The sequence below is a fragment of the Dipodomys merriami genome, unplaced genomic scaffold, assembly GCF_024711535.1.
Source record: "Dipodomys merriami isolate MVZ:Mamm:240054 unplaced genomic scaffold, mDipMer1.0.p SCAF_286, whole genome shotgun sequence".
Classification (NCBI taxonomy): domain Eukaryota; kingdom Metazoa; phylum Chordata; class Mammalia; order Rodentia; family Heteromyidae; genus Dipodomys; species Dipodomys merriami.
In genome coordinates, this window is record NW_027204337.1 from 627,441 (window position 1) to 655,052 (window position 27,612).

Sequence of the window (27,612 nt, forward strand, 5' to 3'; positions counted from 1 at the left end):
GAAGAAAAAGGAATACAAAAACAAGAAACAGGAAAATGCCTAAGAAATGGAAAAAGGATTGCTATTTCCCAGGTTGAATCCCTGCAGATAATGGAGAACTGATGCAGCTAAGTCTGCAGGGTGTGCTACCTATAGGGTGGAGTGACCAATATCAGATTTCTGACCCTGTAGCTGCCTAATGTCTAACCTTAATTTATCAAAGGAGGGCTGGGAAGGTGGCTCAGTGTGGCTCAGTGGTAGAACCCTTGCCTTGCATGCATGAGGTCCTGAGTTCGATTCCTCAGCACCACATAAGCAAAAAGAAAAAAGCAAGAATGGCACTGTCGCTCAAGTGGTAGCCCGCTAGCCTTGCAGCGCCCAGGCCCAGAGTTCAGGCCCTATGACCAGATCCTCCCCCCCAAAAAAATATTATCAAGGTCCGGATTCCTCAAATATGTCACTTGATATTGGCCCATATCATACTGAGGGATAACACAGACGTACTAACCATTCGCATGTCACATCATTTTTAACTGGGTCTTTAGCACATCTACTTGATTATCAATATACATCATTGCTGTTTCCAAATCATAAAACATATCACAATCTTATCCAAGCCCGCCTGCATCCCAGGGCACCAGAAACAGGTTCACAGCAGAAGCAGTAGCACTAGCAAGAACATTTAGGGTAGCAAAAATGCTGGCAACCAATATTCCAGAAAATCTGCAGCAATGGCTAAGAGCCTATAAACCTCAATAGAAAACAGAGACCCAAATTTATCATACCATAATGGTTATATCAACTGAACAAGCAACATAAGTTAAGGTGATTGCATAGTAATCTCAGAGTATTTATGCAGTTAGTGAGAACACAATTGTTCCTGCTAGAGGCATCAAAAACTACCCTACCCTTGAAAACCATACCTAGCTCTATTATCAGCATGTATGGATACATAACACAACATTGCACAGTAATGATACAAAACCATGAAACAGGACACGTCTCTGATACAGAGGTATGGGATAGAGAGAGGCATTAGTCCAAAGGCCTCAGCAGCAGCCAGTTGCAGATTTCAGGGTGAGCTTGTCCAAACAGGCTGACAAACATGGGGGCCAGAAAGGTACCACTGATCACGTCACTCCTTGAGCCCAGTTATGCAAAGCATACTGGGAGACTTCCACCAGTACAACAGTAGACAAGATGTGAAATCCACAGGCTCTCCATAATCCACATGCCCTACATGGGGGTGCATCATCACAACCACAGGAATCTCCAGGCCTAGTGGAACCCATGAGGGGTGTACCACATCTCCTGCCGAAGGAATTCTAGAAGTGTTATGCATGAGCTCCATGTTTTCCATTCGTTCACCTTTTCCTCCAGAGAACGTCAGAACCATAATCTATCCCTGAATACCATACTATATTTGTACCTTCTACCTCAGCATCTGGAACAGTCAATCATTGAGATGAATGAAGGAAGAGGATATAATATTTGTATAACAAATAATGAGACTTACTCTGTGAACATTGAACAATTCAAAAATAATGTAGGAAGTAAATTCTATTTCTACTAGTACAATGAACATAATACTTAGAAATGAATGTTTGAAAAATGTACCCTTGAACAATGAAAACTATCTGACACAGCTAGTCTAGGAAGCACCCATTTATACCGGATCCTTATCTCTTTGCCTCTCAGGAACTTACTTTTAACTTTTACAGAAAGAAAGAATTATTTTTCCTTCATATTTTATAGTTGCTCCAAAGTTGACATCTATACATCCAAATGTGCCTCATGATCTCCATTTTCATGAGGAATAGCTCAGGTCCACTAAAAGAGGCATGGAGAACCCATGCACTGTAGGACTGAATATCAGCCATGAATATTTCCTACACAATCCTTCCCAATCATGATGTGGGGAAAGGATCATCAACAATCACAACAAATACTTAAGAGGAAAGCTTGGGATGTCTGATATGAGGGAGAGACGCAAAAGGTTTATTCCACAGTGTAATGGATACAGTTGGGAAAACAAGTCTGAGGACCCGCAGGTGGCAGAAACTTCTAGGATCAGAGAACAGTTAGAAAATCAAAACAACAGGATATGCAAAACAGAAAACCAAAAACAGACTGGTTTGGATCAAGTTATCAAGCTTCACATGAACATAGACCTACCCTGAACTCTATCTCCACCCACATTCACCCTGATCACCATAGACAACCATTTTTGAAAGAGTCTTGGAGGAGGAGTACCATTTTCTAAGAAACCCCTGGGAGGAAACTTTTCACTAGTTTCCTGAAACAATTAAGAAAAGAAAGGCAAGTAGAGCACAGCAAATGCTCACAGACAGTGCCCATGCTCTGAGTTCAAGCCACAGGACCAACGACAAAAGGAGGGAAAAAATATTAAAGGAAAGGCAAATTTCATATGCAAATAACCAAAAACTCCTTAAAATTTCATAGAGGGAATTTGGGAGTTTCTGGAAAAATAATGGGTAGAGTTTGACCAATCTATTTAATTCTAAGATTATAAAGTATGTCTACCTTAAAATTCTGCTATTTTATTCATATATATATGTATGTATATGTATATATTTAATGTATATACATACATATATATACATATATATGTTATATATATATATATATATATATGTATATATATATGTTAGAGAAGGGGAAAATGATCCCAGAATCAATCAGCTAGGTGTATGTAAATACCTGATCTTGTGGCTTGAACTCTGGGCCTGAGCACTATCCATGAGCTGTTCAACTCAAGGTGAGCTCTACACCACCTGAACCACAAGGCCACTTCCGTATTTTGGTGGTAAATTGGAGAGAAAGCTCATGTATGTTCTTGCCCAAGCTGGCTTTGGACCAGCATCCTCAGATCTCAGCATCCTTAGTGCATAGGATTACAGGCATGAGCCACTGGCACCCAGCTGCAAATACCTTTTTAAAGTGAGAGGGGAGATATTCAAATTTTTAAGGCAAAACAGTGACCTAATTTATATTCGGAGGAACATACTTTTGAACAAAAACAAAATCAATAAGCATGGAGTCTCATAACCTCAATTACATTAATAAAACTAAGAATTAAAAAGCCAAATTATCTAATGATCCTAATACATTTCTTTGTTTTGGTTGATCTCACAATGTTTCAGGAGGTAAACTGATTTTTCAAGAAGAAACTCACCTTAGTTCCTGCAGCTGGGAGAGAAAGGTCCCCATGCATGCATGCACACTTAGGACCAAGTGTCTGGTGCCAGTCCAAACCCTGTAACAAGCTCACTTCCTCTAGTTGAATGCTTCGTGTTATGGGAATTGTAGTTTCTATTGAGGAACGGATCCTTTGAAAGAATGGAGGGCTGCCGGGGTAAGGCCCTTGAACCTACTTGGCCACTGTTGGTGTTTTTACTTTGTAAATTCAAGTTTCTTTCCTTTTGCCTTGCTGCTGGGAGTGCTCTGAAGTACAGCTTTGCATTCTATAGTCAGAGCCAAGAGGAGGAAGCCCAGTGTCTCTTGTTCAGAGGAACTTGGGAGATGTAACTTGAAGCAATCTGAGTCGTCAGCCAAAGTCTGCCCTTACCATCTTTCCCCAGTCTGAGGTTGATGATATTTTTTGGCCTAATGGAATTGTGCTGCCATTAGCACTTGTTCCTGCAGGTGCAAGAAACTGGCTGAGAATCCTCTGGTTCTCTAGACAAGGAGAGTCTAGAGACTGCACCTAGAGATTCTGGTACTCACCCATGTGGCTTTATCAACTTGGTTTTTGTGCTTTGAAGCCAATGAATGGTAAACATTCCTTGAGTATGTCTTATATAAACATAGTGATCTTCTTTTCACCCTCTGCACTTACTATGTTGTTTGAAACTTTCAAAATGCGCCTGGCACAGATATACTCCAATTATTGTGTCCTTTCTTGACAAATTACAATTTCTCCATTAATATAATTAGTCTATTTTACATCACTTAAAATGAGAGAGACTGGCTGGGCAGGTGGTTCAGTGGTAGAGTGCCTGCTTTGCATGAATGAGACCCTGAGTTTGATTCCTCAGAACCACATAAGCAGGAAAAGCTGGCAGTGCACTGTGGCTCAAGTAGTAGAGTGCTAGCTGTGAGTTTAGGAGCTGAGGAACAGTACCCAGGCTCAGTGTTCAGGCCCCACAACCAACAAAAAAGGAGAGAGAGAGAGAGAGAGAGAGAAGAGAGAGAGAGAGAGAGAGAGAGAGAGAGAGAGAGAGAGAGAGAGAGAGAGAGAGAGAGAGAGAGAGAGAGAGAGAGACTTCCTATCTATGTATTCCATTTTAATTGTTAAAATATAATTTGAATACAGTACAATGACCTTGATATGTGTGTGCTTGTCCTGATACTTGAACTCAAGGTCTGGAAAATGAGCATGAAATTATTTGGTTCAATGATAATGTTGTACCACTTAAGCCACACCTCCCCTTCCATCTACTTTGAGTATTTTATTGGAGATAAGTCTCTCAGACATTCTTTTACCAATGGCTTCATTTTGTGATCCTTGTAGGGATCCATCATGTGCATCCCAGGGGACCACAAGCAGGCACAGGAGAAAGATTATTATAAGGTTTACTAGAAGGACTATATTTTCCAGGAGAGGGAGCACATGCATGTGTCTGTCTTCTGGTAGCAACAGGAGCTGGGGGCAGGAAGTTAGGCAGGTACATGCTCAGTTAGGTGTGGATAGAGGGAGGGAGTGTTCAGCAGTATGGAGGGAACTCTAGGTCTGGGAAAAGCTCAAGTCTTGGTGGAGCTGAGGAACAAAGATGGGGATAATATTAACTTTCCTCAGATCTCAGTCTTCTGAGAAGCTAAGATTACAGCCATTAGACATGAGAGCCCAGTTACAATGTCCTCTTTTAAATTCAGATTATATTCTAATAAAATAAGATGAAATAGAAAACTTGACAATTTTAAGGCAGATTGTTCAGTCACTAATGTGGATGAGGACAGTCCAAATCCCAAAACACACAAAAATATCCCACTTTGAAATGTGTAACACTCCTCATCTTAAGTATTGTGAATGTGAACATTTAGGCTACAATAAATACGTTTTAAATTTTCTCTTTTTTTGGGGGGTGGTTTAGTCGTGGGGTTGAACTCTGGGCCTGGGTGCAATCCCTCAGATCTTCAGCTCAAGTCTAGCCCTCTACCACTTGAGCCATAGTGTCATTTCTGGCTTTTTCTTTTTGCTTATGTGGTGCTGAGGAATGCAACCCAGGGCCTCTGGCATGCAAGACAAGCGTCTACCACTGAGCCACCTTCCCAGCTGCACCTTAATTTTTCAAAGAAAGAAAATATTCTTATGATGTAGAAAACCCCAGTACTAATGTGCAAACACTTCTTTTAAAAGATTCATATTGTGTTTCCTATCAAAAACAACCTCATTGAAGTAAACAGAATAAATTTTCACTTTTTGTAAATGTCACTGTAAAATTCATGTATTTTATATTAACAATTACCATTGTGGGTAAATGGGAAAAAAAAAAAACAGAACGCTGGATAATAGAATTTCCTGTGTCATCAACCAACAAGTATAAGCAAAAGCACATACCTATATAAGTTGTTTCTTTTAAATTTTATGGATCTATATTTTGGTGTGTATTTTCTGTTAATATTGTTTAGTAACACATAAGTTTAGTCTTCTGTGGATTTGTCATTACTGGATACTTTAATGTTCTACTTGATTCAGGAATGTTTTTCTCCCAAAAGACGGCTTTATGCTTTTCCAGCCCACCTATCATGTTCTGACCAGGAACTTCTAGGGTAAAATCACACAGGTTCTTTTTGACTCTCATTTGGCTTCTCTCCAAGCCATGGTTCCAGAATCTTTATTCATTGTCAACAGCAAGAAAGAATGGCAGGATCTCTGATGAGATTCTTTTACTTCTCACTGTTTGACATTCCATTTTATGAACCTAAGTGTTTCCAAAATTGAAGAACATTAAAAAAAAAAAGATTCAGCTTCAGGAACATGTTTCTCAAAAAGCTAAAGATGACTTGGAGATTTAGCAGATTATCAAAACTTGCCTTCTAAGTTAAGTACAGTTTTGCTTTAGTTTGTTTCTCATTTTTTAATGTGAGGACAAAGTGGTCCCACTTGTTATGTGATTCAATGACACCTAGGGGGTAACTTCTCATGGAAGGTAAAGATTGGCTAGAAACTGGTCAGACATCACATCCTCATACACACATTAGACTATCCTAATGAAGTTTTACTGGATTTGCTGAAATAGTGTGTTCAAACATAACTTTGATTGTTGTACAGGACTGAGTGTGTTATAAGTACTTCAATTGTCTCTGTAAATACTCTAGGACTGCTTTGTGGTATTTGTGTTTCTTGAAACTTAGGCTGTATTTTTGATGGTATTTATAGAAATCTCTCTTTTCCTCTAAGGTATGTACAAGTGTAGAAGTGGTGGACCATATTTCTATGTAATTCTATTTTAAGTTCTTTTTAGGACTCTTTGTACCATCTTTGATACTTTTACATACTTGAAAGAAATGCACCAAGGTTCACATTGTTGTCACAACTTTCCTAGGTTTTGTTGGAGTTTGGAAGGATTTTTGGTGTTTTTTTAAAACTATTGCCATACTAACATGTGTAAAATAGTTATTTTATTGTAATTTTGATTTGAATTATTCTCATAACCATTGATTCTACTTTTATATTTTAATCAGCTATTTGTGTATGTCCGTTTTAGAAAAGTCTCTTGAATCTTTTTCCTATTTTAAAATTAGATTTTTTTTGTGTGGGGGTTACTTGTAGGATTTTCTTTTTTTTTTCTTTTTGGTCCGGTCATGGGGCCTGAACTCTGGGCCTAGGCGCTGTCCCTGCACTCTTCAGTTCAAGGCTAGCACTCTACCACTTGAGCCACAGTGCCACTTCCGGCTTTTTTATTTTTTCTGCTTATGTGGTGCTGAGGAATCGAACCCAGGGCCTCATGCATGCAATACAAGCACTCTACCACTGAGCCACCTTCCCAGCCCCTTGTAGGATTTTCTTTATATTTTCTAATTCAGACTTCTTAGGAATCTATTTAAAGACATATGTAAATATTTTCTCCTACCATGCTTTTGCTTCTTCATTCATAGTTCTTTTCATTATACAAGATTATGGTTATGTGCACTTAATCTTGTTTGATTTTTTTCTTTTTTGGTTTTGTATTTATTTTTTAATTTTTACTTGTTATTTATTTTATTGGCTTTGTTTTGTTTTGTTTTTTTGGTCAGTTCTGGGGCCTGAACTCTGGGCCTGGGTGCTATCCCTCAGCTATTCAGCTCAAGGCTAGCACTCTACCACTTAAGCCACAGCACCCACTTCTGACTTTTTCTGCTTATGTGGTACTGAGTAATGGAACCCAGGGCCTGATGCATTCGAGGCAAGCACTCTACATTGAGCCACCTTCCCAGCCCTTATTCATTAATTTATTTATTGTCAGTCATGTGGCTTGAAGTCTGGGTCTGAGCTTGTGCTCAGCCCATCAGTTCAAGCCTAGCACTCTACCACTTGGGCCACTGGTTTTCTGGTTTTCTGGCTTTCTGGTGCTTCATTGGAGATAAGATTTCACAGGTTTTCCTGCCCAGGCTGGCTTTGAACCATGATCCTCAGATCTGACTCTCCTGAGTAGTTAGGATTCCAGGTGTGAGCCCCCAGAGCCTGGCACTTGTTTGTTTGCCTCTTTGTTGCATGAGTCACTTTTGGTGTCTTATTTAAGATTTACTGTCAAATCTAATGCCAGAAGGCTTTCTTCCTCTCCTGTCTTCTCCTCCTCCTTTCCCTTTTCCTCTTTTTCCCTTCTCTCCACTACTCTCTTGTCTCCTCTTCTTCCACCTTTTCCCTGACTTCTGGCTTCCCTTCTCTCTCTCCTCCACTCATTTTCTTTTCTCTTTATGTCTGAGATGAAGACTTGCCAGTTTTCACAACCATTAGGTTTCTAATTAAAAACACATGTAATACACATAACTCAGACTCCACCATAGCTTTCTAGAGATACTATTGGAGCTTGAACTCCAGGTCTCACAGTCAGTCAGCTTCCTCACTCACTGTTGGCACTATCACTTGAGTCTTACATCTAACCTGTTCATTAGCTGCTTAATTTGAGTTGCCTATCTAAGCTGGCTTCCAGACCTCAGTTTCCTCCTTAATAGTTAGGGTTAAATGACAGTCTTGAGCCAGAAGTGCTTGTCTTGTTTTTTCTTACCTCAACATTTAACATTAACACTTAATTGAATACTACAATGAAACAGATTATTGTTATTGGTTTATGTAGAATTAATATTCAACCTAAATTGAAATAGTTTATCTTTCCATTTAAGTGTTGCATTATATGTCTAATAATTGAAACTGTTCTTCTAACTATGGTAGATTTTGATCACCAAGCAAATGGTTTATGCTGGAGGTATTATTTTATTATTAATGTAATTTAATGTTATTATGGAGGTAATGCATACAGAGATTAATACTTTTATTTTTATACAGTGTCTTCCATTCCTTCACTCTCTCCCAATCCCTCCCTCCTATCTCTACTCTTGAGTTGTATACTATATTTTCATCTGCCTATATCCCTCAAATTCTATGGCTCTGCCACACCCTCCAGAAGATATACATGTGAATACACCATACATAATTGAAAGCACTTGTATTTATTTCACAACTTAATTAAGAGAGTGGCTCCCTTTAATATTCTATAAATCATAGTGATAGCATACATTTGTTACAGATCCATTCTAGTTTCCATCTGTTTGTTTTACTGATAGATCATTAGAAACATATTGTTGGATTTTATTGTGTTTATAACATAGATTTCTTTCTCATACTGATTTCTGAAGAGCTAAAGTAACTCTATTTTAAGATCAAGCCCCTTGAGCTGTGCTGCGCTCAGAGTAACCACCAAAGAAAGCTGTGCTGCCAAAGGAAAAAATAGTTCTCAGAAAAACCGCAGGTTGCCACCATCCCTGCCCAACCTTAAGGAACAGAACAGTTGCCCAGGTGTTCCATCATAAAAAGGCAAGTACAGTCCGGGTGTACTTAAACCCCCTTAACCAATGAACTTGCTTGTGTGGAAACCCCCCTGAACTTGCTTGTGTGGAAACCCCCTAAACTTGTGAACTTGTTTAATACTATAAAAGTTGTACTAATTTTGTGCTCGGGGCCTCTTAGCATTACCAGTTACTGAGTGCACGGAGGACCAAGCTCAAGTTTGCAAAAAATGACTCTTTGTTGTTTGCATTGTCCGTGGTCCCTGGTGGTCTGTGAGGGGGCATCTGAAACCAGGTACTTCAATTTCTAGACAATTTGTCTTCAGATCTATTCTCAGTGTGTCTGTCTTGGTAAATATAACAGCATAGTGCTTTATAAACAGCATTTAGATAAAGATAATGCCTTCCACATGTGTGTGTGTGATGACCATTTATCTGGTTGTTCAGTCATTAAGAGGAGTATTAGATGCCAGGCCCCGGTGGCTCACGCCTGTAATCCTAGCTACTCAGGAGGCTGAGATATGAGGATCACAGTTCAAAGCCAGCACGGGCAAGAATGTCCATGAGACTCTTATCTCCAATAAAGCACTAGAAAACCGGAAGTGGCAGTGTGGCTCAAGTGGTAGAGCACTCACCTTGATATCAAGTTGAGGGATAGCATGCAAACCCTGAGTACAAGCCCCACGACCAACCAAAAAAAAAGAGGAGTATTAATTCTACAATCATAATTATAGATTAAAGAAATTAACGTTCTTTAGCCTTTTAACCATACCTTTGTATACTACTTTTCAGAATAAAATTTTGATTATATAGATTGATGATATACCTGTTATTATCAATGCTCTGTATCTGTGGTAACACAATTTGTGCTGATGTTTATTTCCTCTCATATTATCAGTATTTTACTTTTCATTATTGCTTTTTGCTTCAGGTATCATTATTGATTTATTTTGATTTCTTAATAATTAATGTATATTTCTTTGGATGGCTTATTGAGTTTTTTGAGTATATTTTCTTCAGTTTAAATCAGAAATTACCTGATATATTTAGTATTTTTAGATTACAATATAAATATGATTTCATTTTAGTAATTACTTTGCTATTTATTATGTTTGCTATTTATTATGTCTCATCTGATTCTTCTTTCTTAGTTTGCTTTCATGTAACCTACAGACAGCATTCTATACAGTGCAAATCACCTGTAATATAATTTCAGGCAATCTTCTATACACTGCAAATCACCTCTGATACCTATTACATTTTAAATCCTACTAAATAGTTGTTATACTGCATGGTTCATGATAATGTCAGTTTTATCAAAGACTCCATGTTTACTATAGGTGCCATACTTTGTCAAGTATTTTGGTTCTATGGTTTGTTGAATCTGTGAAACAAACAAATATGTAAGTCCTAATATACTCCTTTGAAAATGCTACTAGAGGGGCTGGGAAGGTGGCTCAGTGGTAGAGTGCTTGCCTTTCATGCATGAGGCCCTGGGTTCGATTGCTCAGCACCACATAAACAGAACAAGCTGGAAGTGGTGCTGTGGTTCAAGTGGTAGAGCAGTAGCCTTGAGCCGAAGAGATAAGGGATAGAGCCCAGGCCCAAAGATCAAGCCCCGTGACTGATGAAAAGAAAAAAGAAAAAAATGCTCTTATACAGTAGCTGTAACCTAATCTTGTAGTTTGACTGTTTCTTTAATAAAGAAGTAACCCCAAGCAAATCGTTTAAATGGGGATGCAGGTGGACCCATTGCAACAATGAGATATACAAGTCATTATGTCAAAAAACGACCTTTACAACTTTGGTGGCGGGAGAGGATTGGGTAGGAGGGTCGGGGGAATGGGCAGGGATGGGAAGGGGAAACTAAGGAGGAGGCTACAATGCTTGATAAGAAATGCTCATTATCTTGCCCATGTAATTGTAACCCCTCTGTACAGTATTTTCACAATAAAAAATAAATAAATAAAATCTAAAAAAAAAAAAGAAGTTACGACAAATTTTGTGTACAGAATAAAGACCATCCTTAGGATGAAGCACAGAACTTCTAAATATGTAAAACATGCATCATAATTGTTGCTATACTATAGAACTGCAAGAAAGTAAATTTCCCAAACAGTCTGATTTTTCTTATGGCAGACATAGGTAGTTGTTACTGGAGGTACTGCATTGCATTATTACTAGGTACTCTAAGAGTTTACAATATTGTCACAATACTAGCCTATGACATTATATAATATAGTTACTTTTCAATGGAATAATTCCATTGAAAATCTGAATCAATTACACTTTTTAATTTTTTGTTGGTATTCTTTGAACACTGGTCCTCATATTTGCCAGGCAAGTACAGTACTAATTAATGCATATTACTAATCCACATACTTTGTTTTGATTACACTTATTTTTTTATTGAATCTTCATGCTTTATGAATCATGAATATGGTGCTGTGTTTTCCCTTCACAAATCATTTTAGACAGATTACATTAAATATATGTTCTATACATTCCTTTATATTACCTACACATTTATAATTTTCATGTGTAGTTTCATGTTGACATTTTCTGATTGTCTTGAAGCAGGATAAATTTCTTGTAACACTTTCAGAGAGAGATGTGTTATTAATTAATTACCTTTCCTGAAAATAGCCATAATTTGCATTTTTAGAAGTGTGAATTGACTAAGAAAGAAAAACTTAAACACAGAAAAATATTATTTTCCATCATAAAATATCATTATTACTTTCATAATACCTTAGAGAGAAAGGCATATAATTCTCATAAATCAATTCCAACTTTGTTATTTTAAAATCTTAAATTTAAAAAGATAATGTGTCATCTTTACAATGAAGAGTTTTGGGATATCAATTAAGTTTTTATATTTTTTTTCCTATGAATCATTTTAGAGGTGCAAAAAAAGAGATGCTGTGATTAAGTCTTTCCAGGATAAATCTCTGTGTGAAATAGTCACAACTACTGATACAGTTGAAGGAAGAGTGTGATTAGGAACAACTTTTATTTTGAGCTCAAAATATAAGGAAGAGCTGACTAGGACTAATGGGAACCCTGAAGGATGAGGACTGAGGATTTCAGTGAACCTGATGAGATGCATGCCCAGGGTGTCTACTGAAGTTGAAGAACCCCACAGATATTTTGAGCATTTTTATCCAAAATTGTGAGAATGCAAATGAGCTGCAACATTTGAATATGGTAGAGAATGGAAGGTAGTACAATAAGAGACCATATTCTTTAGACAGTATTGGAGGACATTCCAGTAAACATAATGAATATAGAGAAGAGTGTGATAATTCTACTGTCCTTGCCCAAGAAATATTTCAGGGAGGGAGGAAAACACCTGAATGTACTGTATGTGCAAAATCATTCCACTTAAGACCTACAGTAGGGCTGGGAAGGTGGCTCAGTAGTAGAGCACATGCCTTGCATGCCTGAGGCCCTGGGTTTAATTCCTCAGCACCACATTAGCAAAAAGAAAAAAGCCAGAAATGTCACTATGGCTCAAGTGGTAGAGCACTAGCCTTGAGCTGAAGAGCTGAGGGACAGCACCCAGGCCCAGAGTTCAGGCCCCCATGACTGGAGCCAAAAAAAAAATACCTACAGTCAGTTCACATAAAAAAAATGTACACAGGAGAGAATCTTTATATTTGTACTTGATTTGCAAAATCTTTCAATAAGGACATACACCTAACAAAACCTCAGAGGATGTATCCACAGGAGAAGCTTGATGAGCATCAGCAGTGTCCAAAATCTATGTCTAAGAAAACAGAACTGATTTTCCCTCCACAAGAGCCCACAGTAGAGAAACCCTATAAATATGAAGAATGTAAGAAAATTTCAATGTACAAGTCAGTTCTCAGCACGCACCACAGAATTCACACAGAAGAGAAACCTTATTTTTTATTTTATTTTTATTTATTTGTTTTTTTGGGTCTGGTTGTGGGGCCTGAACTCTGGGCCTGGGCGCTGTCCCTCAGCTCTTAAGCTCAAGGCTAGTGCTCTACCACTTGAGCCAAAGTGCCACTTCTGGCTTTTTTCTTTTTGCTTATGTGGTGCAGAGGAATCGAACCCAGGGCCTCATGCATTCAAGGCAAGCGCTCTACCACTGAGCCACGTTCCCAGCCCGAAACCTTATGAATGCAAGAAATGTAGAACTCACTTTGCATCAGAGAGCACACAGGAGACCAAAATTATGAATGTAACAAATGTGGAAAGTCTTTCCACCATTAAGTCAAACCTTCATGTTCATCAGAGAATGAACATACGACTATCAGGAAAGTAGAAAGTCTTTCAACTGGAAGGTACAACTTGCATTTCATCAGAGAACACATAGAGGAGAGAAACCTTATGATTGCAACAAATGTGGAAAATCCTTCAAGCAGAGGTCACAGCTTTGCAGCCATAATAGAATTCACACAGGTGAGAAACCCTATGAATGTAACAAATGTTGAAAGTCCTCCTGGAATTCAGATTGCAACACACATAAGAGAAATCACACAGGAGAGAAGCGTTTTGAATGTCACAAATGTGGAAGTCCCTTCAGATTGAAATGAAAGCTTACTTTGCATCAGAGAACACACCCATGATAGAAACCTTATGCATGTAAGAAATGGGTAAGTCCTTCACCCTGAATTCACACATCCATTCACCTATGAGGATTCACACACCTGAGAAACCTTAAGAATGTAATAAATGTGGGAAATCTCACCTGGAAGATAACTCATTTTGCATCAGAGAAACCAAACAGGTTACAACAAGTCTTACAGCTTGAACTTACAGACTAGGCACTTTACGATTTTTAATTGGGCTTGGGTCTGGAACTCTGGGCCTGGGCACTGGCCATGAGCTCTTCAGCTCAACGCTACTGCTCTACCAGTTGAGGAGCCTCACCACTTCTGGTTTTCTGAGTTGTTTATTGCAGATAAGAGTCTCCTAATCTTTTCTTGCCCAGTCTTGCTTTGAACCATGATCCTCAGATCTCAGTCTGCAGAGAAGGTAGGATTAGAGGCCTGAGACACTAGTGCCTAGCAACACTTTCCTGAATCATTTCTTCTCAAGGCTAACAATGCTCTACCACTTGAACCATAGCTACACTTGCACTTTCTTGTGATAAAGACAAGAGTCATAAGCATTTGGTTTTGGAGTAGTAACCAAAAGGACTTCAGTGCTTACTTTATATTTAATTAACCACTAGTGATGAGCCTCTTATGATTGATTCACTCAGCCCATTTTTTTGTTCTGCTGAGTGAGTTATAATGAAACACTAGTGTCCCTGATGTGTTTTCTCACTTTCCTAGAGGGTGAAAGTGAGTTCTCAGGAGGATGAACACCTCCCTTCCACCACTACTATTCCTTTCTCCAGCTCCCTTTTGATAGTTGTACCAAAACACAATTAAGACATAGTAGCAGTAAAAAAAAAATGTAATGTAAAATATTGGAAATATGTTAAAAATGAAGTGCAGAAGCTAGCTAGAAGATGGTTACAGGAATGCATAAATTGAGAGACACAAACAGATAGAAGTAGGATTGTTCTTAGATATTCGATAGGTAAAATACAGGTAAAAAGTGATCCTCATCATTTTGTATTCCACAAATAGGTAAATACAGTATTTTGAAGTATAACTGGATGTTGATCCATCATGTCTACAATCCTAGCTACTCTTGAGGCTGAGCTCTGAGGATCATAGTTCAAAGCCAGCCTGGGCAGGGAAGTCTGTGAGACACAGATCTCAATTAATCACCAGACAAGCAGAAATGGTGCTGTGGCTCAAGTGGTAGAGTGCTCACCTTGAACTGAAGAGCACTGGGACCACTTAGGACCTATAGTTCAAGCTCAGGGCCAGCACAAAAACAAACAAAAAATTCATTACTAAATACCACAAATAACATAGTACATGTAATAATATTTAAAGGTGCTGGACACAAGTGTCTCATGGTGGTAAACCTGAGATCTGAGGATTGAGCTTTCATCCAGCCCTTTCAGAAAAGTAAATGAAACTCTTATCTACAATTAATCACCTAAAAATACAGGAGTAGAAAGAGTGAAAGAGCCTTAAGATAAAATGGTCAGAGATACCACCCAGACAATGAGATCAATACCTAATATTGGTACTTTTAATGTGATATATGGAAATAAATGCCAGTTTTAATAAGTGGGTGGAATTGTACAAAAATGCATACTGGCTCATGTGATTTTCACCCATATAGATAGATAGATAGATAGATAGATAGATAGATAGATAGATAGATAGATAGATAGATAGATAGATAGATAGATACGTGTGTGTGTGTGTGTGTGTATAAAATCTTCAGAAAAAAATTTTAAGAATGAAAAAACAACAGAAACATAGAATAAGTTCTCCTGTGGATGTAGGTAGCAGTTGGAACAGGGAGGGTGAGCAGACAGGGTAAAGGAGGTGAATATGGTTTTTTAAAAGTGTGTTTGTGTAGGTGTGTGTGTGTGTGTGTGTGTGTGTGTGTGTGTGTTATGTTTATCAATGAAACTTGCTGACATTGGTTTTTTTTGTCTTCATTTACTCATTTGTTGTTGTTGATGATTTTGTTTGATATTCCTGGGGCTTAAACTCAGGGCTTAAGAACTGTTCCTGAATTTTGTTATGCTGAAGACCTTCACTCTCCCACTTGAGCTACAGCACCACCTCTAGGGGTGTTTGGTGGTTGTTGTTGCTTATTAGATACTGAGAAATCAAACCCAGTGTTCCATGTATGCTAGGCAAGCACTTTATCACTAAGCCATATTGCCAGCCCCAACCACACTATTTTAAGAAAGGGGGCAGGGCTGGGAGTGTGGCTCAGTGGTCGTGTGTTTCCCTTACATTCATGAGGCACTGGTTTTCATTCCTCAGCAGCACATCAGCTGAAAATTCATTGTGACATATCACCAATTAAATGCCAAAAAACTAGAAGTGCCATTGTGGCTGGAAGTGGTAGCATGCACTTTAGTGAAAAGCTTAGGGAATATGTCAGGCCCTCCCTGAGTTTAAAGTTCTCACACAACAATTGAAAGAAAAAACAAATGGTCCCAAACAAACAAAAACCTAATTACTTGCTCATTGCCTTTGTTCTTCTATTTTTCTTTGTAGTTGTAACTGAATACTTCATGTCATTCCATTTTCTACTTTCTTCCTTTCACTTTGGGGGACTGAACCTTGGGAATTGCACATGGAAGGTGGATAGTACATACCAACACATTCTTTCTTCTTTTAACATAAAAAGTCAGCTTATAGGACAGGGAAGGTGGCTAAGTGGTACAGTGCTTGCATCACATGAATGAGGAGCTGGGTTCTATACCTCAGGTTCACATACCCAGAAAAAGCCAGAAGTGGTGCTGTGGCTCAAGTGGTAGAGTGCTACCCTTGAGCAAAGGCTGCTCAAGGACAGCACCTGAGCCCTGAGATCAAGCCCGAGGACAAGCAAAACAAAAAGTCTGCTCATTGAAATTAGTAAATGCTTCCTCTGCAATAAATAGTACTGTCTTTCCAGTGATTGCAGGGGACACTCACAGAACAGAACTTATGCCTCTGCTGTCACTTATAAACTAGCTGTTGTACAACAGTAAGCATCAACAGATACATTTCTGCCCTTATTATTTTGAACACAATGGGATTTGTAAGGGTAGGTAAAAATAAGTGAAGAAAACCATTCCTTTTCACTTATTTGTTGTGATTGTAATGGATCTATCTTGCTGTGCACTCAAGTCCCACATTCTTGTCATTTGAGTTCTCTCTGAACTACTTTTCAATTTGTTTTCTTCTTAGGACACACACAAACACACACGTCCTGAAGAATTTATATGAGTACACCTAACAATTGTTTTACTACGAATGCTTCTTGTCCACAAGCAATTGTATCATCTACATAGGACAAGACTATTACATTAGGCCACTGACTTGTCTTACAGGTCCCTGTGTCCACAGTCAGCCCTGTAAGAAACATATGCACAACCTGGCCCATGCTGCAGGTGCCATGCTGTGGTGGTGATGGACTGATGGGTAGCACAGGCCCTGCTCTGGGCTTGTCACTCCTGTCCCATGGGGCTTGCCAGACTGGTCTCTTGCATGAAGACTTTGGCACTGCCCTCCTCTCCTCAGCTGGTTCCTTACCAAACTTTTCTTTTTCTGTACCTTCCATTTTGAGTTCTAGCCTAGACCATGAGCCCAACCAACTTCCACCACACCAGATAAAGTCTCCACATCAAACTTTTTGTAAGAAATATTTAAGTTAGAATGTTTTGGCTGGGATTTGCTCAGACTTCATATGCAAGTGAGGCAAAAGATGGTTGACTGTGGATGCTCCAGGTAGTCATGTACTCAAAGTACTGAGACTTCTATAACAAGAACTTCATACAAGGGTGTAAGTGATCCAGAAAACTTAAAGAATAAAATTTAAAAGAAATTCAATATTCATTGATGGAACAAAAAAATGTACACTTAATGTTAACCTAATTCTGGGAGGAAAAATGACCTAGAATTTGAGAATCATAAAGATATAAGTGTTCAAGGTAATGCAAGGGAGTCTTGGGTGGTCCCGGAGGGTCTAGTGAAAATCCTATGATAGCCTTGTTCAGTATCCACTGTGCTCAGTATCCCAGCTTCTGTCCCTTCCAGTCACTCTGAGGTGCATCATTCCAGGTTAACCTGAGGAAGAAAAAAGGTTCACCTGACATCCTGCTCTCTCATTGGGGTCAAGATTGCTTGGGAACTGGAGGTTCTTGGATAAATACTTAGATCTCTGGAGAGCAGACTCTTCAGGGTCATGACTTTGGGTCATATTAACTGACCCTGATGATGATAACACAATTTTCTATAACATAAATATGATTTTATTTGTACACTTTATCCAGTAACATTCAATAGATGGCTGTTGAAAATAATCTAATTTAGAGCTGAAATCTTCATACAAAAGCTGAACTCTTCTAAGGCCTAACTTTGGAAATTACTACAGGATGAAAGTTGTGGTAAGACCCTTGACATTCTGAAAAATTATATAACTTAACCCACTCTTAGTGATTGGGTCTAGGGTGAATATGTACCCAAGTCATGGTTCACCACTTCTCTTCTCAGGACATAGGAGCTTTTAGAATGAGCTGAAACTAAATATCCTGTCACTCACCCCTTGGAGTGGCCTTGAAATAAAGTGCAATCAGAAAGGGAAAAACAACAAAAATGCTTAAATACATCTGACAGATCAGACTGAAAAGAGTATTTCTCCTGCATCTATGTGCACCTAGTACAAGACCACAGTCTTCTCGTTCAGATATATTGGTATTCTAGCATCTTAAATCAACACTATTTGCCTCCTTCGTTTCTTATGATACTGTTTCAAGTATACTGAAATATTTGGCCACATTTTATATGTTGAGATCTTTCATTGAAGGTCTCATTCCACTCCATACAGACATGGACCACATTGTCCTACACAGTAACTTGAACCTCTGCAAGGACCTATGAACTAGTCAGAAACATAAAGGTATATGCACGTCCATTCACATGACAAAAGATACCCAAATATTCGTGACAATCTATCATTACCCAGGCTTATAAGACATTTCAATATCAAATTCAATTGAGGGACAATGACTATACCCTATGGAGTACATTAGGCTTACACAGGAATGATAACTTTTCTGCACAAGGGACAAAGAGCCCATTTTAAAAAATATCTTCCCTGGCTTTGGAGTTTTTCTACTCAGGCCTGGGTACTGTCCCTGAGCTTTTAAAATAAATAACCAAAAGTAATGATAGTCTATCAACTTGATTCACAGCACTACTTGTGGGAAATTTGGTGATAATTGGCGCTAACACCTTCACAGCATTTCCTACCTAGTTTGCCTTTCAATTGTTATCCTTAAAACTCATATTCTTGAGCAACTAAGAATTCAGATGTGTAGCACCAGTGGCCTGTTAGATCAGTAGATCTGAACTACTTGATTCAAGCAGGAGTCATGGTTTCCACACAATAGGATATAAATTTTATAACATCATATAGACATATGCAAAGGTCCTTTTGCAAACACTTGGTAAAGGACTGTTTACCTATCATTCTGTAAACCACATCCAAATTCTTCTACTAAGTATTTAGAAGAATGTATTGTTTGCACAGGTCATATTAGTAGTCCTCAGGTTGAATTCAGGGGGAAAATTTGTAAGTCTTCCTTTACCTTCCATGCCAGATGCCCTTTTGTATCACTCAATTTTCACCTTACAGTCTTGCTTCTCTGCCTGGGCATTTCTAGACTAATTTTTATAATTACATGTCACAAGGAGCAAACAAGATAGGCACATATCACCAGATCCACCCTTTTATTGATTAAGATACCATTTTCCATGAAGGTTTTGCATAGGATGGCCTACAAATATTACCGTTCTAATTTAGCTTCCTGAGTCGCTAAGATTCCACACTTGAGGGAGTGTAACTGGCTAGTTTTTAATTGCTGGTCTTATATTAAGTGAGCAGTAAGTCTCTTAAATTTTGAGCTTAACCAAAAGTATTGGCCAAGTGATAGTAATAAAAATGATTAAAGCAATAATTAAATATGTTATCATCAGACCTATGTTGAATGAATGAGGTATTTTGGTTCCCACCTTTTAATTTCAGCTATATGACAGGCCTAGGTAGAAGGACTCCACTCTGTGAACCATCCCTTCTCAGAAAGCATCCAGTGTGTAAACATGGGAGAATGAGCTATTTCCAAATGCCTGGTGTATATGCCTCTGTGTGTGTGTGTGTGTGTGTGTGTGTGTGTGTGTGTGTGTGTGTGTGTGTGTGTGTGTGTATGTGTGCCACAAGTAGGAAGGCCAAGGGCACAAGTGCCTCCCAATCCCTCCATTTTTGTACTAGGCCTGTATAGACCACCAGAAGGGTGAACACTGTGAGGGAAGGAGTTAAGCTAGCAACCTAGCTAAATTTGGCAATGTGAAGTCCACTGTCCTTATCTTGTTAATGGAATCATGGCCAGGATTTAAGGATTTTCTTTGAACAATAAAAACAAATACTGAAATTGTTGAAGGCACAGGAAGCCTGAGGTGAAGCACTGAATGAAACCTCTTGTTCCCAGAGAGAGAAGATTTCTTCAGAAAAGCCCACAGGGCTCATGCTTTGATTCCTAGCTTTCATAGAGGCCAAGATGAGAGAATCTCCTTTGAAGCCAGCTCTGGCAGAAAAGACAGTAGAAATATCTCTACTTAACCACCAAAAATCAAGATGTGGCACAAGTGGTAGAGTGATAGTGTTGCTTTAAAAAAAGAGAAAATATCAAGTATGTTAAATCAGTTCCTGAGGTGAAGACCTCATATTGGAACAAAAACATTTGTTCATGAAAGTGTGAAAGTAGAGCTCTTCATGGAAGCAAACAGCTCTGGACTTATCTAGAATGACTGGCTTATATAGGATCTGGAGTCTTGGTCTTGGTTTACTAATTAAGCACTTTCTGATGTAACACAGACATTTTTTCTAAATGCATCCAGGCTATGTTTAAGTACATAACTATACAGAGGGATCTATCTTGGCTCTAGAAATTCTAACTTTAGGTCAAACTTTGTGTTTATGTAAATGAAGACAGTATACTTGTTGTAAGGTGAATTATCCCAGAAGTCACATTTTTTATTGTATAAATGATGTAATTAGGCTCTCGGTAAGTTTAGAACACTACTTTGTAAAAATATGAAACACTTCACGAATGTACGTGTCATCCTTGCACAGGGGCCATGCTAATCTTCTCTGTATCGTTCCAATTTCAGCCAATGTGCTGCCGAAGTGAGCACAGAAGCCACATTTTGGAAGACGGAATACTGGAATCTTTATTACACAGGTAGCAGTCTGCAAGCAGCCCATTATAACAAAGGATTGCTGTCGACAAATACACTTAGACAGCTTGGAAACAGGCCAGAAAGGAAAAAAAGAGTAAAAACAATACCAACAAACCAATACAGCACTGAATTGGGACACCATGATTAACAGAGACAAGCCAGGAGACAGGACACAGGACAGGATCACAGAGACATGTGGCATGGTGTCTGGTGCCACTGATGGTCCAACCTAAATAGGGCCAGAGCAGTGGGCAGGTCCACAGGAAACTCCCAGTCTCAGGCACTGGACTAACAGATTGAGTAACATATCAGCCAAATGCTCACCCCTGCTTCCAGGGATCCAGGCACACCCATCATCTGGGAGGCAGGTGATGGATGATGTCATTTCCTTCCCTGATCATGAAGACAAGATGGCAGACCTCACCATCTACCCTGTGGCCAGTATGGCACCAGCCAGGCCTGACCTCCTTACTTAATATTACTGATTTTATTAAATCACTTTATTAAATGTTACAGCCTCTGCATCATTTTCTAAATAGATAAAGAGTATACTTCTTGTAAAAGCCATTTTTTTACTTTTTTTTGTTGTTGTGAAAATATCAAACCCAAGGGTTACAATTACAGGAGCAAAGTAATGAGTACACTTCCTATCTAGTATTGTTGCCTCCTCCTTTGTTTCCTCTTACCATCCCTGCCCTCCCATCTCCCACACCCCCCACCAAACTTGTAAAATTCATTTTACAACATAACATCTTGTACTTTTCATTGTTGGAATGAGTACACCTATATCTCTATTTAAACAATTTTTCCCTTCCCCCCCACAAATTATATCAATATCAAATACAGTGAAAACAAGGATTATACCATGGTAGAGACATACAAAGCAACAAAGAAATCATCTTATATATATATTAGCAACAATAGGAAGCAAGAAAAAACATTGGTGTCCTTATCTTCAGTTTTATTTCCCCTAACATCAACTTATCTAACCGTTTCTGCTTGTCTCACACATATACCAGTTATTATAAGGGAACCATGGAACCTATGTTTCTTTGGGCCTGGCTTACTTCACTCACTATAATTTTTTCCAAGTCTTTCCATTTCCTAATAAATGGGGCAATTTCATTCTTACTGATGGAGGCATAGAATTCAATTGTGTGACACATTTTCTTGATCCATTCATCTACTGAGGTGCATCAGGGTTAGTTCCTTATATTAGCTATGATAAATAATGTTGCAATAAATGTAGTCATTCTGGTAGCTTTAGGATATTCTTGTTTGTGATCATTTGGGTAAATGCCCAAAAGTGGGATTGCTGCATCACAGGAGAGCTCTATGTGTAGTCTTTTGAGGAACTTCTATAAATATACCTGGAATACAAAAAATGAAATACCCAACAACACATCCTCAAAGAAACAACTGCCTAATAAATAGGTGGGCTAAAGTCTTAAAGAGAAAATTCTCTGAAGAGGAAAGGATGGCCAATAGACAAATGAAGAAATGTTCAACATCCTTAGCCATGAAAAAATACAAATCACAATATTGAAATACCACCTACATTTTGGGGTGTATTTTCTGTTAATATTGTTTAGTAACACTTAAGACTTGACTCTTCTGTGGATTTGTCTTTAGTGGATACTTTAAAGCTCTACCTGATTCAGGAATGTTTCTTCTCCCATAAGAAGGCTTTATGCTTTTCCAGCCCACCTATCATGTTCTGACCAGGAACTTCTAGGGTAAAATCACACAGGTTCTTTTCTGACTCTCTCATTTGGCTTCTCTCCAAGCCATGGTTCCAGAATCTTTACTCATGGTCAATAGCAAGAAAGAAGAAAGGATCTCTGATGAGATTCTTTTATTTCTCACTCTGTTTCACATTCCATTTTATGAACCTAACTGTGTCCAAGATTGAAGAACAGAAAAAAAAAAAGATTCAGCTTCAGGAACATGTTTCTGAAGAAGCTAAAGATGGCTTGGAGATTTATCTGATTATCAAATCTTGCCTTCTAAGTTAAGTACAGTTTTGCTTTAGTTTGTTTCTCATTTTTTAATGCAAGGACAAAGTTGCCTCACTTTTTATGTGATTCAATGACACCTAGGAGGTAACTTCTCATGGAAGGTAAAGGTTGGCTAGAATCTGGTCAGCCATCACAGCCTCGTACATAACATTAGACTATCCTAATGAAGTTTTAATGGATTTGCTGAAATAGTGTGGTCAAACAGAACTTTGACTGTTGTATAGGACTGAGTGTGTTATAAGTACTTCAATTAATCTCTGTAAATACTCTTGGACTGCTTTTTGGTATTTGTCTTTCTTGACTCTTAGGCTGTATTTCACGGTAATTATAGAAATCTCTGTTTTTCCCAAAGGTATGTACAAGTGTAGTAGTACTAGATGATGTTTCTATGTAATTCTATATTCGGTTCTTTTTAGGACTCATTGTCCCATCTCTGATAGTTTTACATACCTGAGGGAAATGCACCAAGGTTCACATTGTTGTCACATCTTTCCTAGCTTTTCTTACACTTTGGAAGGATTTTTGTTGTTTTGTTTAAAACTACGGCCACACTAACATGTATAAAATAGATACTTTATTGTAATTTTGATTTGAATTTGTCTCCTGATTATTGATACTACTTTTACATTTTAATCAGCTATTTGCATATGTCCTTTTTAGAAAAGTCTCTTCAATATTTTTCCCATTTTAAATTAAATTTTTTGGGGGGGGTTTACTTGTAGGATTTTCTTTATATTTTCTAATCCAGATTTGTTAGGAATCTATTTAAAGACATATGCAAATATTTTCTCCTACCATGCTTTTGCTTCTTCGTTGATATATCTTTTCAGTATACAAAGTTTTCATTGTATGCACTTAATCTTATTTTGTTTGGTATTTTTTTTTTGTTCACTTATTTATTTACTGTCGCTCATGGGGTTTGAACTCTGGGTGTGAGCTTGTACCTCAGCCCTTCAGTTCAAGGCTAGCACTCTACCACTTGAGCCATGCCTGCACTTCCACTTTCTTTGCTGATAAAAACAAGAGTCATAAGCATTTGGATTTTGATAAGTAACCCCAAAAGGATTTCAGTGCTTACTTTATGTTTAATTAACCACTGTGATAAGCCACTTGGATTGATTCACTCTTAGCCCATTTTGTAGTTCTGCTGAGTGAGTTATAATGAAACGCAGGTGTGCCTGATGTGAAGAATTTGTTTTTTCTCACCTTTCCAGAGGCTGAAACTTAGTTTTCAGGAGGATAAACCTCTCTCTACCACCACTACTATTCCTTGCTCCAGCTCCCTTTTGATCATTGTACCAAAACAAAATTAACACATGGTAGCTGCACAGAAATGTAATGAAATCATTAGAAATATGTTAAAAAAAATTGAAGTGCACAAACTAGCTAGAAAATGGTTACAGAAATCCATGGAATGAGAGACACAAAGAGAGAGAAGTAAGATTGTGCTTAGATATTCGATAGGTCAAATACAGGTAAATAGTGATCCTCATCTTTTTTTTTTTTTTTTTTTTTTGCAGTCCGGTCATGGTGCGTGAACTCTGGGCCTGGGTGCTGTCCCTCAGCTCTTCAGCTCAAGGCTAGCGCTCTACCACTTGAGCCACAGCACCACTTCTGGCTTTTTTCTTTTTGCTTATGTGGTCCTGAGGAATCGAACCCAGAGCCTCATGCATGCAAGGCAAGCACCTTACCACTGAACCACATTCCCAGCCCCATTTTGTATTCCAAAATAGGTAAATACATTATTTTGAAGTACAACCAGATGCTGATGGATCATGCCTGCAATTGTAGCTAGTCTGGAGGCTGAGATCTGAAGATCACAGTTCAAAGCCAGCTTGGGCAGGGAAGTCAGTGACACTCTTATCCCCAATTAATCACAGGAAAAAAAAAGTGGTGCTGTCGCTCAAGTGGTAGGGTGCTCACCTTGATCTGAAGAGCTCTGGGACAGCTCTGGGACCATTAGTTCAAGCCCAGGACCAGCACAAAAACAAACAAAAGTCCACTACTAAACACCACAAACAACATAGTGCATGTAGTACTATTTAAATGTGCTGGACACAAGTTTCTCATGGTGGTAAACCTAGGATCTGAGGATTGAGTTTTCATCCAGTCCTTTCAGAAAAGTCAATGAAACTCTTATCTACAATTAATCACCTAAAAATCTACAAGTAGAAATGGTGATAGAGCCTTAAGGTAAAATGGTAAGGGATAGCACCCAGACAATGAGATCAATACCTTACATTGGTACATTTTAATGTGATATAGGGAAATAAACGCCAGGTATAATAACTGGGTGGAATTGTGCAAAAATGCATACTGGCTTATGCAATTTTTACTCATATATATGTATATATATAATCTTCACAATAATTTTTTATGAATGCACAAACAACAGAAACATAGAATAAGTTCTCCAGTGGATGTAGGTAGCAGTTGGTGCAGGGAGGGTGAGCAGACAGGGAAAAAGAGGTGAATATGGTTTAATAAATGTGTATTTGTGTGTGTGTGTGTATCTATGTGTGAGTGTTTGTGTGTTGTGTTTATCAATGAAACTTGCTGACATTGGGTTTCTTGTTTTCATCTACCATTTCATCGTGTTGTTGTTGTTCTTGTTTGACCTTCCTGAGGCTAGAACTCAGGGCTTGAGAACTGTCCCTGAATATCATTATGCTGAAGGCTACCACTCTACCATTTGAGTTACAGCACCAGTGCTTCTAAGGGTATTTGGGGGCTGTTGTTGTTTATTAGGTACTGAGATTTCAAACTTAGTGCTCCATGCATGCTAGGCAAGCACTTTATCACTAAGCCACATTGCCAGCCCCAACCACACTGTTTTAAGAAAGGAGGCAGGGCTGGGAGTGTGGCTCAGTGGTGGACTGCTTGCCTTGCATATATGAAGCACTGGTTTCTATGCCTCAGCACCACATCAGCAGAAAATTCATTGTGACTTATCAACAATGAAATGCCAGAAAACTAGAAGTGACATTCTGGCTGGAAGTCGTAGCATGCCAGCCTTTAGTGAAAAGCAGAGGGAATATGCCAGGCCTTCCCTAAGTTTAAACCCCACAGCTAACAACTGAAAGAAAAAAGAAACAATCCCAAACAAAAACCTAATTACTTGCTCATTGCCTTAGTTCTTCTATTTTTATTTTTTTTTGTAGTTGTAACTGAATACTTCTTGTCATTCCATTTTCTACTTTCTTCCTTTCACTTTGGGGGGTTGAAATTTGGGACTTGCACATGGAAAGTGGATACTGCCTACCAACCTATTCTTTCTTTGTCTTCTTCTTCTTTTTTGGGGGGGGGCGGTCGTGGGGCCTGAACTCTGGGCCTGGGCGTTGTCCCTCAGCTCTTCAGCTCAAAGCTAGCGCTCTACCACTTGAGCCACAGCGCCACTTCTGGCTTTTTTCATTTTGCTTATGTGGTGCTGAGGAATCGAACCCAGGGCCTCAGGCATGCAAGGCAAGCGCTCCACCACTGAGCCACCTTCCCAGCCCCTATTCTTTCTTCATTTAACATAAAAAGTCTGCTTATAGGACAGGGAAGGTAGCTAAGTGGTACAGTGCTTGCATTGCATGAATGAGGAACTGGGTTCTATTCCTCAGGTTCTCATACACAGGAAAAGCCAGAAGTGGTGATGTGGCTCAAGTGGTAGAGTGCTACCCTTGAGCAAAAGCAGCTCAAGGACAGCACCTGTCCCCTGAGTTCAAGCCTAAAGACCGCAAAACAGAAAGTCTGCTCATTTAAATTAGTCAATATTCCTCTGGAATTTAAGTGACAAACTTAAAAGTGACATAAGTTCACTTTCAATAGTATTGTCCTCCTTTCCAGAGAGTTCAGGGACAGCACACAGAAGAGACCCTAGGACTATGCTGTCATTTATAAACTAGCTGTTGTAAAACATTAAGCATCAACACATACATTTCTGTTCTTATTATTTTGAACACAATGGGAAATGTAAGGGTTGGTAAAAATAAGTGAAGGAAACCCTTCCGTTTCACCTATTTATTGTGATAGTAATGGATCTATTTTGCTGTGCACTCAAGTCCCACACTTGTCATTGAATTTCTCTCTGAACTACTTTTCAATTTCTTTTCTTCTTAGGGCACACACATTCACACACATCCTGAAGAATTTTTACTAGTTCATCTAACAATGTTTTACTACCAATTCTTCTAGTCCACAAGTAATTGTATCATCTACATAGGACAAGACTATTACATTAGGCCACTGACTGCTCTGACAGGTCCCTGTATCAACAGTCAGCCCTGCAAGAAACACGTGTGCACCTTGGCCCAAGCTGCAGGTGCCATTTTGTGCTGGTGGTGGACTGATGGGTAGCACATACCCTGCTCTGGGATTCTCACTCCTGTCCCAAGGGGCTTGCTAGGTTTGCCTATTGCATGAAGACTTTGGCACTGCCCTCCTCTCCTCAGCTGGCTCCTTACCAAACTTTTCTTTCTTGTACCTTCCATTTTGAGTTCTGGCATAGATCATGAGCCCGACCAACTTCCACCACATCAGATGAAGTCTCCACATCAAACTTTTGGTAACAAACATTTAAGTTAGAATGCACATATAAAGTTTTGGCTGGGTTTTGCTCAGATCCATATACAAGTGAGGCAAAGATGGTTGGCTGTGGATGCTCCAGGTAGTCATCTACTCAAAGTACTGAGACCTGTATAACAGGGACTTCATACAAGGGTGTAAGTGATCCAGAAAAATGAACGAGAATTTTAAAAGAACTCCATTCATTGAGGGAACAG

At 38.8% G+C, this 27,612-nt stretch overlaps 1 protein-coding gene and 1 non-coding gene across 2 annotated transcripts in view; both read right to left on the reverse strand.

Moving 5' to 3' along the window:
- Positions 1-20,853, reverse strand: part of LOC138838632 (zinc finger protein ZFP2-like) — a 78,141-nt gene extending 57,288 nt beyond the window's left edge. Inside the window, 2 exon segments of the mRNA XM_070038033.1 lie at positions 17,680-17,823; positions 20,692-20,853. Coding sequence (XP_069894134.1) covers positions 17,680-17,823; positions 20,692-20,853 — 306 coding nt within the window.
- Positions 20,677-20,783, reverse strand: LOC138838652 (U6 spliceosomal RNA). The gene has a single exon (XR_011375697.1). It is a non-coding gene; the product is annotated as a U6 spliceosomal RNA (small nuclear RNA).
- Positions 20,854-27,612: the final 6,759 nt, after the last annotated feature.